Source organism: Meles meles, chromosome 5 (assembly GCF_922984935.1).
Source record: "Meles meles chromosome 5, mMelMel3.1 paternal haplotype, whole genome shotgun sequence".
NCBI classification, from domain to species: Eukaryota; Metazoa; Chordata; class Mammalia; order Carnivora; family Mustelidae; genus Meles; species Meles meles.
Genome location: NC_060070.1, coordinates 153,433,080 through 153,446,082, shown reverse-complemented (window position 1 = coordinate 153,446,082; position 13,003 = coordinate 153,433,080). Strand labels below are relative to the sequence as shown.

Here is a 13,003-nt window from a genome sequence, read left to right as displayed (position 1 = left end):
ATCTCTCTCTGTCGAATAAATAGATAAAATCTTTTAAAAAAATGCTATCTTATAGGACAGACTACATGTTGCTAATTTTATAAATCAATTTTCAAATTTGAGACTTTCATTTTCCAGGATTATCATTTTTATAAACAAAATGGTGGTCCATATGTTTTCATCAGGTCCATTCTTAAGATATTCAGAATGAAAGCTTCCTTTTCTGTAGGATCTGCTGAGGCACTATTGCATTACAAGTCATGCTACTATGTTATAGCATAAGATAGCAGTTCTTACCTTTTTGTTATGATGCTTTCTGCTTTTCTCTGCTTCTGCACATTCAGCGAGATATTATTCATTATTCTGAATTTTAAATAGAAAGTTATGTGACCAGTGATTGTTCTAAACAATAAAAAACCTACAAATGAGTCCAATAAACCTAACCCATAGTTTTATATTAGAAAAATATATAGCTTTAAACCATCATATGAATAAACTAAGAAAGAAAAACCCTAGGGGTGCCTGGGTGGCTCAGTTGGTTAAGCATCTGACTTTAAAAAAAAAAAAAGATTTTATTTATTTATCTTGACAGAGAAAGACACGGTGAGAGAGGGAACACTAGCAGAGGGAGTGGGAGAGGGAGAAGCAGGCTTCCCGCTGAGCAGGGAGCCCAATGTAGGGCTCCATCCTAGGACCCCAGGATCATGACATGAGACAAAGGCAGATGTGTAACGACTGAGTCATCCATGATCTGAACCAAAGGCAGATGTCTAACGACTGAGCCACCCTGGTGCCCCTAGCATCTGACTCTTGATTTCAGTTCATGTCATGATCTCAGGGTCTTAAAATTGAGCCCCAAGTTTGGCCCCTCACCCAGCGGGGAGTCTGCTTAAGACTGTCTCTCCTGGGGCGCCTGGGTGGCTCAGGGGGTTAAAGCTTCTGCCTTTGGCTTGGGTCATGATCCCAGCCTGGGATTGAGCCCCACATTGGGCTCTCTGCTCAAGAGGGAGCCTGCTTCCCCCTCTCTCTCTGCCTACCTTTCTGCCTACTTGTGTTCTCTCCCTCTGTTGAATAAATTTAAAAAATTAAAAAAAAAAAGACTGTCTCTCCCTATCCCTCTACCCCTCAGACCCACTCAGATCCACTCATGCTCTCTCTTAAAAAAAAAAAGAAAAAAGGAAATGCCTTTTTTCACCTTATTAGATTGGCAAAGATCAAAAGGTTTAGGAGTACAATATTGTTGGTTATCTAGGTGTGTAAACTGGTACATCTTATTTACAAAGCAATGTTGCAAAATCTACTAAAATGTAAAAGCACATAGAACATGTGACATTCTTAGATTTTTCCTGACCACCTTATCAAAAACATCCCCCTATTATTGTCTCTAGTCCCTTATTTTCTTCATAGTATGCTGCAATTAATACATATTTGTCTGGTATTTTTATTTTTTTAAAAGATTTTATTTATTTGACAGACAGAGATCACAAGTAGGCAGAGAGGGAGGCAGAGAGAGAGGAGCAAGCAGGCTCCCCGACAAGCAGAGAGCCTGATGCGGGGCTCAATCCCAGGACCCTGAGATCATGACCAGAGCCGAAGGCAGAGGCTTTAACCCACTGAGCCACCCAGGTGCCCCATACATATTTGTCTGGTATTTTTAAAGGTCTGTCTCCTCCAGTAGAATGTACAATTCTGTTGTGATTGCAAGGATCAAACTTCACTTGCTCTCTGGCTTATACCCAGTACCTGCCACAGTGCCTAGCATATAAAAAAAAAAAAAACACTCAATAAATATTTTCCTTTTAATCCAAGAACTCCACTTCTAGGAGGCCATTTTTAGATGATCCAAAGATTTCTTTTTGATCCGATAATTCTATTTCTAGGTAAGAATGCCGCAGATAATATTCTCACATATCCACAAAGATTTTCAATTCAGTACTGCGTAATTGTAAAATATAGGAAACATCTTAAACATCTAATAAAATATAGTCCTTTCATTCAATAGAATATTATAAAGTCATTAAAAAGGATAAGGTAGATGTATATGGATTGATTAAAACATCTCCAAGATTTAGTGAAAAAAGCAAGATGTAAGTCCATGGGTGAAATGTGGTATGGTTTGTTTCTAAAAAAAGAAATATACATAATAATATACATAATAATAATAATAAAAGGTAACATTGGCTTTCACCAGTGCTCCCCAACATTCTGGGGAAATGCTCAAGGTAGTGTGGTCCGGTGCCAATCGGGTCATGTACTAGGATGAAGATGCCCTTCCACGTCATACTATCCTGTGAGATTCTAGAAACCCACTCCTTCACCTTAGGTTCTGTGGGGCTTAGTTGGGTCTTGAGCCTTGAAAAGGGAGTCCCCTTTTCAAATGAGATAGTTTGCTTAGTGATAAAGTGAAGTCTTGGATTCAGGCAGATGTCCCTGGATGACAATAAAAGCTTTATCACAGACCATGAGTGGAGCTCACTCTAAAATCTTCTCTAATGCTGGAGCCAGCCAGGCTCTCAAGGCTAACTTTGTTGTCCATGAGGTCCCTCCTGATCTGATCTTTTCATGAACTCCACCGACTTCATTCTTTATACCTTCTCATTTCCCCCCTTTCTCCTCTTAGTCTAAGGTGGCACCTAATCTACTCTTTGGAAGACCCAAGCACAATGGACCTTCATCTTTTTTTAGATCTATTTTTATGGATAAACCCTATGTCCCCCTCAACAGGTATTCCCCCCCCCCCTTTTTTTAAGGTTTTATTTATTTGACAGACAGAGATCACAAGTAGGCAGAGAGGCAGGCAGAGAGAGAGGAGGAAAGCAGGCTCCCTGCTGAGCAGAAAGCCCGACGTGGGGCTCGATCCCAGGACCCTGGGATCATGGCTTGAACTGAAGGCAGAGGCTTTAACCCACTGAGCCACCCAGGCGCCCCAGGTATTCCCTTTCTAATAGTCAAAAGCAAGCTACAACAAAGTTGTGGCTTTCAGCACATGTACTGTTTTTTTAGAAATCACTCAAAACCATAGTGGGCATTTGTTGGTTACTTGTACACCTTCCCAACATTACTCTGATTTTCATTCAGGTATTCATTTCTTCCCCATGTAGCCTATAAATTGACTGTAACCACAGCTCCAGAAACGGGCCTATCTCTGTGGCAACAGTACCTTTTTTGAGAGTGGGCATGTGACCTGAACTATTCCTATTAGGGTCAGTGTCAGGATTCGTTTGGAATGCCAAGACAGAAATGTTCTTTCACTCTTCAGAGGTGGACCAGGAAGTATATAACCAAACTCAGGACCTATGGCAACCCCTTTTGTTATTTAAGGAAACCAGGCTAAGGAGGGAAATGACCCATGGAAAAAAAAAAAGTCAAAGTCCCATAAAGGCATGCATGAAACGCATTCTCCTGCAGGACTTTTCAGTTACATGAACCAATAAATCTCCTTTATTTTTAGTTAACTCGGTCTGTTACTGCAACCAGAAGTAGACACTCAGTTGAATCCTTTGTTCTTTCTGGGGTTCTTCTGGTCCTCCTAGGGACAAATGAAAGGCTCCATGAAGCCCTTTGAGAGACAGAGGTCATGGTCAACAGGGAAAATAACCTTCAGGTTAATAGCTCCAACCTTGATCCTGCAACATGCTTGTATATACACAGAACTTATGAACAGACATAAAAGACATAAAAAAATATTTCTTTGGGGAGAAGAATCAGGGACGAGGATGAAAGACCTTTTATTAACTCTCCAACTGTAGTAGTTGAAAATTTGTTCAGCCATGTGCACATATTAAGTTAAAAATAACAAAATAGTTAAAGAGATCTCAAACAGCAGCTTTTTCTTGAAGGACTTCCTAACGCAGTAGATACAGCAGCACCGTGAAGTCTTTTCACACTACGTTGGTCATATAAAACCGTCGGTGCAAGTCCTTACTTGTCATCTTTCCCTTTGGTCTTTCTGTACACCATCTCTCGGAAACTGGCCAGAATCTTATTCTCCCTCTTCCGTCTCTCTTCCTGGTTAAAGGACGCAAGGGCTCTCTTCTCATCCGCGCTGTAGATCTGGTTCTCCTTGCGCAGCCGCACAGCCTCCATCCGACGATGCCTGCTACCGCTCATAACATAACCCGAACATTCGAACGAAGCGATCTCTTCACTAGTCAGCCCAATTTCACCTCGTCGTGGGATTCGCTTTCCAGCTTTTACGTACTCAGCCATTGCTGCGCCTTCACCGGGGAGCAGAGCGTGGCCGTAGTTCCAAGGTTTCTCGTCTTGGGAGGTGCGTACTACAGGCGCTTCCGGACCGATCAGACCCGGGGCGCCCGCCGCCTGGGACTGCTCCACCCAGATGCCCTCCGGCAACTCCCCTTCTGAATCTTTAAAGCTTGAGTCACTGGATTCCTTTTTAGTCTTCTTACTCTTCTTTTTCTTGCCTTTTCCCCCTCTGTGCTTCTTCTTCTTCTCCTTCTTCTTGGCCTTTTTGGCTCTCTTCTTATCAGCAGCTGAGCCGGAATCAGTGTCGGAGTCTGAATTCCCGCTACTGTGATCAGAATACTTCCTATGCTTCCTCTTGGACTTTTTCTTCCTTTTTTTCTTGCTTTTTGAGTGACTGGTCCTCTTCCTTCTTTCTTCGGAGCTGGAGTCTGAGCTGCTGGTCTTCCGAGTCTTCGCCTCGTCACCCGCCACGGGGGTGTGCTCGTCAGAGTCCGGCTCAGGAAACTTTGGGGACAGCCCCCACACCTCGGGAGCGCCCAGCTCGCCAATCCTTTCTCTCTCTCTCAGCCTCCTCTGCCGAAAGCTCTCCTCCTTCTCCTTCGCGTACTCCTCCGCCCACTGCCGGTCGCCCGCATAGTGGCGGTGACGGTAGCGGTCCCCGCCGTAGGAGACGGAAGAGGACGAGAACGCGCAGTTGCGGGACGCCGCGGCCTGCTCTCGAGAGCTGCCGAGCAGGCAAGAGGCGCCAACGCCCGAGCCGCCCCACGGAGACCTGAGGCCCTCACGGCCGCGGGAGTGAGAGCGGGCCCGGCCTCCCCACGGGGAGCGTCTGGCCTGCGCGGACGGCGGGCTCGCCGACGAGCTGCGTCGCCACCTCCGAAAGCCCGCGGTGTCCTCGGAATAGCGGGACCGCGACACGGGGGCCATGAGCCACGCCCTCACCCGCTACCGACCGACCAACGCCGGGCAGTTACCACAGAAACAGCGCGGGCCGGCACTTCCCGCCCACCCAGGCGCTGAGCGACTTCCGCTTCCGGTGGGTTGCTAGGCGAGGAGACGCTGACAGTGGAGGCTTGTTTGGGACCGCGGGTGGAGAGGCGAGGCAGCGCCGCGCTTAGGGTCTGCGTCTATGCCCTGAGCCCTTGGGACACGCAGACGAGGAATTTGCATCACTGACCCCTCTACTGTTCAAACGTCTTCTGTGCTGCTTGGATATTCGCCTTCCACCGTCTTGATACCCTTCACTCCTCCTTCCTCCTTTCGGCCCTCTTTATCATTGCCCCTTGGGGGAGTTTTCCTGCTTCCCACGCTCCTTTGCTGATCCCTTAGAGAGAAACCAGTCCACCATCTCCATGGCGGAAATAACTTCTGCTAGTGAACTGCAAAACCCATCTGTGCCTACTGGGAGCAAGAATGTCTTTTGATCACTTTGCTCCATTTTTGCTTTTTTGTCTTCCCAAAGTGATAGTGTTATAAGCATTTTTAAAGTTTTTTAATGAAAAAAATTATAGTATTTGATTAGAAATTTAATAAAAACTTAATTTTGTTAAAAATACATTTTTTTTCTTCTAATGGGAAGAAAATAAGTTGAGGAATAACGTTTTGCTTGATTGGGGTTCTACCATTGCAGGGGAAACACAGTCATAAAAAATATGTAAATCAACATGGATGTTGTAGGGGCCTGATTAGGCAGAGGAACTCTAAACCCCGGATATAGGGGCGGGCCAGGCCAGATAGCCGTATTCAGTCAGAGGGGTGTGCATATATTAACTGTGGTAGGTTGAAATCCGATTGGCCACCTGTGTGTGGGCGGGGCTCAGCCACCTCTATAAAAGATGGTCTGTGAGGCTGGATAGGGGTTTTTTTTTTTTTTTTTTAGCAAGAGCCCTGCACCACCGTGAGCTGTAACATGAGCGGTGCCGCCCCGTGCACCGCCCAGTGCACCGCCCAGAGCAGCAGCGGCAGCGGCGCCACAGCGAGCGGCATCGCCCCGTGCACCACTGTGAGCGGCAGCGGCGCCACAGCGAGCGGAATCGCCCCGTGCACCGCCCAGAGCAGCAGCGGCAGCGGCGCCACAGCAAGCGGCACCGCCTCGTGCACCAGAGCAGCAGCGGCGGCGGGGCCGCCTTGAGCCGTAACACGAGCGGTGCCGCCCCGTGCACCACCGCGAGCAGCAGCGGCAGTGGCGCCACAGCCAGCGGTATCGCCCCGTGCACCGCCCAGAGCAGCAGCGGCAGCCATGCCACAGCAAGCGGCACTGCCTCGTGCACCAGAGCAGCAGCGGCAGCGGGGCGCCTTGAGCCGTAACACGAGCGGTGCCGCCCCGTGCACCACCACAAGCAGCAGCGGCAGCGGCGCCACAGCCAGCGGCATCGCCCCGTGCACCACCGCGAACAGCAGCGGCGGCGGCGCCACAGCGAGCGGCATCGCCCCGTGCACCGCCCAGAGCAGCAGCGGTGGCGGCGCCACCTCAAGCGGCATCGCCCCCTGCACCGCACCGCCCAGAGCAGCAGCAGCAGCGGCGCCACAGCCAGCGGCATCGCCCCGTGCACCGCCCAGAGCAGCAGCGGCAGCGATACCACAGCGAGCGGCATTTCCCCGTGCACCACCGCGAGCAGCAGCGGCAGCGGCGCCACAGCGAGCAGCATCGTCCCATGCACCGCCCAGAGCAGCCGGGGCAGCGGCGCCACAGCACGTGGCACCGCCTCGTGCACCAGAGCAGCAGTTCCAGCGGCGCCGCCTTGAGCTGTAACATGAGTGGCGCCGCCCCGTGCACCGCCCAGAGCAGCAGCGGCAGCGGCGCCGCCTTGAGCTGTAACACGAGTGGCGCCGCCCCGTGCACCACCGCGAGCAGCAGCGGCAGCGGCGCCACAGCGAGCGGCATCGCCCCGTGCACCGCCCAGAGCAGCAGCGGCAGCGACGCCACAGCGAGCGGCATCACCCCGTGCACCGCCCAGAGCAGCAGCGGCGGCGGCGCCACCTCAAGCGGCATCGCCCCCTGCACTGCACCGCCCAGAGCAGCAGCGGCAGCAGCGCCAACTCCAGCGGCGCCACCCCGTGCACCACCGCCAGCAGCAGCAGCAGCAGCGGCGCCACAGCACGCGGCACCGCCTCGTGCACCAGAGCAGCAGTTCCAGCGGCGCCGCCTTGAAATGTAACATGAGTGGCGCCGCCCCTTGCACCGCCCAGAGCAGCAGCGGCAGCGGCGCCGCCTTGAGCTGTAACACGAGCGGCGCCGCCCGGTGCACCACCGCGAGCAGCAGCGGCAGCAGCACCACCGCGAGCAGCACCGCCCAGAGCAGCAGTGGCAGCAGCGCCACTGCGATGCCATGAGCGATGCCACCCTGAGCCAGAGTATCAGCAGCAGCACCGCCGCAAGCAGCCACGCTGCCTCGGGCAGCGCCGCCATCAGGAGCAGCCTCTCAAGAGCCAACGGTGCAGCCATGCCGGGAGTAGGTCTGTGGTACAGTGAGGGTGAGGCAGGGAGTCTCCAGGGGGGACCCCAGCGACTGGGAGGTGGTGGTCCCCAGCAAGACTCGGGCACCTACCAGTCGGTTTGGTTTCTAATGCAGTTTGGTTTCTAATGTAGTTTGGTTTCTAATGCAGTTTGGTTTCTAATGTAGTTTGGTTTCTGATGCATGGCGCGAAATAAAACTTTGCTTGATTTTCGCTTTGTGTCAGTCTCGTTCCTTTGATCACGGACCCTAACAGATGTGTTCTAATAAAACTTTATAGACACTGAAATTTGAATTTCTGCAAATTTCACATCACAAATTTCTATTGTTCATTTGATTTTTCCTCAACAATATGAAAATATAAAATAATATCTTGCTCATGCCCTACAAAAACAGGCAGTGGGCCAATTTTGGTCTGCAGACAGTAGTTTGTTGACCCCTGACTTAGTAGAGGAAGCAGTGGTAGAAAAAATATACAGCTAGGAACAAAAATAAATGCCTACCATACCTTTTTCAGGGGAGCAGCTATTATTTTCTTTTTTAAAAAATTTTATTTATTTATTTGACAGACAGAGATCACAACTAGGCAGAGAGGCAGGCAGAGAGAGAGGAGGGGAAGCAGGCTCCCTGCTGAGCAGAAAGCCAGATGCAGGGCTTGATCCAAGGACCCTGGGATCATGACCTGAGCCGAAGGCAGAGGCTTTAACCCACTGAGCCACCCAGGCGCCCCAGCAGCTATTATTTTCTTACTTTTATTTATAGATGAGCAAATATTCATTCAGATAGAGCACTAAAATGTTTTTGAAAATCTTTTTATAAAAAATGGTAGTTTGGGGGGCAGGTGGGTTGGCGTGTTAACCAAGAGTTGGTTAAACATCCAACTCTTGATTTCGGCTCAGGTTATGATCTTGGGGTCCTGGGATCAAGCCCTGTATTAGGTTCCACACTCAGTGGGGAGTCTGCTTGAGGATTCTCTCTCTCTCCCTCTCCCTCTGCCCCAGCCCTGCTTGTACATGTGCACGTGCTCTCTCGCAAATAATAAACAAATCTTAAAAAAAAAAAAAAGGAAATAGGTAGTTTTAAAAATAGAAATACATTCTAATCATCAAGAAAATCACCAGATGTTGAAAGCTCAGCTAAAATGAAATTGCTCTCTTTGGGCTCCTGGGTGGCTTAGTCATTAAGTGACTGTCTTTGGCTCAGGTCATCCCAGAGTCCTTGGACGGAGCCCCACATTGGGCTTCCTGCTCAGCGGGAAGCCTTCTTCTCCCTCTCTCTCTCCCCCTCTTTGTATCCCTCTCTCTCTTTGTCTCCCTCTGTCGAGTAAATAAATAATTAAAAAAAATAAAATGAAATTGCTCTTATAGGTAATATTTTACTATCTTTCTCAAAATTTCTCAAAATTGTTTTCCATAAATTCCCCCCCCCAATTTTTATTTTAAAAGCTTCCAAACCTACAGAAAAGTTCAACACCTGTATATCCTTTACCTAGATTCACTAATTGTCAAGATTGTGGTTCTTACTCAATTGAAGGAAAATTAGACATTATGAAGCTTCCTCCTAAATACTTCAGTAATCAATGTCTAAGAAGGACATTCTCCTTCACAACACAATGCCATTTTTCCTCTTAAAAACTTTAATAGTATTATTAAATGTTAGGTGGTGGTGTCTAATATGTGGGATATGTTAAAATTCCTCAATTGTTCCCATAATGTCCTTAAAATGGGATTAAAAATCCAATTAAGTTTCATGCATTGCACTTGATTGTAATTACTCTTTGTTCTGTTTAATGTAGAATGGTTTCTCTCCCTACACTCCCACTTCCTAAAAAAGATTTTATTTATTTGACAGAGAGAGAGAGATCACAAGTAGGCAGAGAAGCAGGAGGGGCGGGGGAGAGGAGCAGGCTCCCTGCTGAGCAGAGAGCCGGATGTGGGGCTCCATCCCAGGACCCTGAGATCATGACCTGAGCGGAAGGCAGAGGCTCAACCCACTGAGCCACCCAAGTGCCCCTGACTTCCATTTTTTAAAAAATTATTTGACACAGTTTTTCAAGGTCCGGGGTGATGTTTTGTAAAATGTCCAACACTGAATTCATCTGATAATTTCCTCTCCTCGTGATTAGATTTAGGGTAATTCTGCTTGGCAGATTACACGGATGAAATATACTTTTTGCAGTATCTCATCAGAAAGCATATCACATTATCTATACTTATGACTAGGAAATTGCTAACAAGCAAATTAGAACTCTGAGGACAAGCTGGAATTAAACATCCCTCCAAGTTACTTCATACTTGCTGCCTTTACAAGTCTTGAGTGGCTTTTCCCCCCCAAGCGACAACAAAGGCGCTCACAGAGACTGACAGTGCAGACAGCACGCGTTCGCACACTGTGCTCTGAACCACACTTCACGCGGCGCTTCTACAAGGGGTAGCTTATCGGATATGCCCGTGGTCGCCTAAATTTATGCTGCGAAGAGTACACCAACACCTCGATTATGACTGCAGGCTGTTTCCTAGCATCACCCCTGATACGGGCAGATGCAGTGCGACGACACGAAGAACAGCCGATCCCTGAACACGGGTTTGAGCTGTGCGGGCGCCCCGGTGTTCCGCGGTTTTCTAAGAGTTGACAGCAAAGGTCTCAACGCTTTTATTGACAACTGCGCACCCCAGTCCGCACGGGCCGCCTGCTGCCCTCTGAGGACCTCGGCAGCCCCCAGAGCCCCAGGAATGCCCAAGCCCAGGGACGGGGAGTGGGGGCGGGGAGGCTGGGCTGAAGCCGAGGAACCCGCCGGACCGTAGGGGCCGCGGGTTGGTTAGGGAGCACTCGGCAAGGCGGCGCTCGCACAGTGGCCGCGGCTGCCCCAGGGGCCTCTGGGGTGCACCTGCCGGTGGGAAGGCGGCTGCTAAGCCCAAGACTCCAGGCGGGGAACACCGCCCGGGAAGAGCGCTGCGCACAGTCTGGGGCACCAACACGCCGGGGCAGCGGGGAGGGGGTGGTTGTTTGTTTTTGCAATGAACGTCCATGCAGTATTGTAAATGTATTTTTCTTATGGTTTTGTGACGGGAGGACTGCGCCTGGGCTGTTGAAGGGGCGACCCCACAGTGGTTTTAAAGCCGTATTCAACCTCTTCTCTGCGCATTATTATTTTGTAGTGTGACTTTCTATGTTTTTAGGTATTGCCTTTTGCTTTCTCCCTGATACATTTCTAGGCATCGTAAGGCCAAGAACCACATTTTTCTTCTGTGGTTTCTCCCAAACTCCACTTTGTATCTGGTGTGAAATCAAATAAACACAGCGGGCTGAATGAATGAACCAGGGACTCTCTCGCAAGGGAAACAAGACCCTTGCTTAAAGGGACAGTTTCTAGGAAAGAGACTGGTAATGGAAGTTAGAAATAGAGAGTGAAGAGACATGAGGGCGACTCCTAGCAATGCCACTTCCTCACCACCGGAAGGGGCAGAGAGATAAATTTAAAAAATGCTTAATGGACATAGCGAGGACTAGGATGAGGCGAGAGAGGCACTGAGGACCCAAATTAAAGGACACACCCACTGTCTTAAATTCTGTGACCTAAATGCTTCTCTCACCTCACCCTACCCCAGCTCTGTAAACAACAGCTGTAGACAAAGAAGCATCCTGTTTTTTTCTGATGCAACATATAAAAGAAATTCTGTTGAATCACCTATAGTCTCACACAGAGGATACAGAATTAGGAAAAATACTGTATAGTTTTGGAACTATATACAGTTCATGTTGTAACAGTTTCCTTTGGCACCACTTAAAGGCTTTTGGACAGAATTATTCAATATTCAAAAAAGAAGGTAGGACTTTGTATAATTAAAAAGCAGATTTCTATGGAAAACTTCAAATATGTAAACGTGTAAAGAGAATATTACAATGAATTCCTATGCCTCTCACCCAACTTCAACAACAGCTATTGTGGTACTTTTCTTTGTGTGTTTTCTCTAGTTCTGAGTATTTCATTTTTTTATTTTTATTTTTTTAGGTAGGCTCCATGTCCAGTGTGGAGCCCAACACAGGGCCCAAACTCAGACCTTAAGACCTGAGCTGAGATCAAGAGTCCGAAGCTCAACTAAGTCACCCAGGAGCCCCTAGTTCTGAGTATTTTAAAGCAAATCCATATATTACACCAGTACACCCGCAAGTACCTCATTATAAATTTCTAACAAATGAGGACTTTTTTCCTTCACATAAGCAAAATATCATTATGACAACTAAATTGATAGTAACTCCTTAATGTCATTATGTTTTAGCTTTCCCAGTTGACCCAAATGTATTTTTTACAGTTGTTTTGTACTGATCAGACTCTGAATAATGGTTACATTGCGTGGGCAGGTATATCTATTCGGTCTCCTTTAATCTAATCTTATTCTGCTTTCTCAGCTGCCTTTTCAAAAAATGCCCTTTATCTGTTGAGGATCCAGGTTCTTCTGTCCTGTGGTACCCCACATTCTGAATTTTATTTATTGCTTCTTTTAAGTATCATTGAACTCATTAATTCTCAAACGTACCTGCCGATTGCACTTACCTAGGAAATTTTTATTTTTAAAATTTATTTACTTGACAGAGAAAGACAGTGAAAGATGGAACACAAGCAGCGGGAGTGGGAGAGAGAGAAGCAGGCTTCCTGCTGAGCAGGGAGCCCGACCTGGGGCTGGATCCCAGGACCCTGGGATCATGATCCTTAATGACTGAGCCACCCAGGTGCCCCCACCTAGGAAAATTTTATGGTTATGCCCACCTGAGTTCCATCCTTCTCCCCAGTACTTCTAATATGCTGAGCAGTGTGACAAATGCTAACTTGCTTCTGAATCTCACCTATATACAACTACTAGGATCTAGAAACATAATTGGATTCAGGTTCACTTATTTTGCCAACAATACTTCATGGCGGTGCCTTGTACCTCTTGTGGCAGCTCATCAGGAGAAAAATATTTTCTAGTATTCTCATTTGTAACAGCCGTTGGGACCTCTCATTTTCTTAAGTTCTATCCCTTCCTTGCTACCCTTTGAACTGCAGAGGGACAGACTGAGGAATAAAAACTCAGGAAGGTACCAGCATGGTATTTTTCCACTTTATAAACTTCTACCAGACTTGCATTCCACTGAGTAGAAAGGGGACTTGCCAACATCTCAGTCCAGCGAGATAAGTGCTTTCACTTCTGGCTTAAGTCTTGTCCCCTCTGGCTCAAAGGAATCTCAGGGTTTCCTTCCATTTTAGTGAAGCCCTAGCTCACTGTAGGTCAGCCAATATTCTAAGAACCTTACACACACAAAACCTCACTGCTCGCAACGTCCTTACCGACTATTACTATCCCCAGTTAAGACTCGACAAG

At 48.0% G+C, this 13,003-nt stretch overlaps 1 protein-coding gene across 1 annotated transcript; it reads right to left on the bottom strand.

The window, feature by feature from the left end:
• Positions 1-3,892: 3,892 nt before the first annotated feature.
• Positions 3,893-5,134, bottom strand: NKAPL (NFKB activating protein like). Its single transcript, XM_046004777.1, has one exon. The coding sequence runs from the start codon at positions 5,110-5,112 to the stop codon at positions 3,901-3,903; it is 1,212 nt and encodes a 403-aa protein (XP_045860733.1). The 5' UTR covers positions 5,113-5,134; the 3' UTR covers positions 3,893-3,900.
• Positions 5,135-13,003: the final 7,869 nt, after the last annotated feature.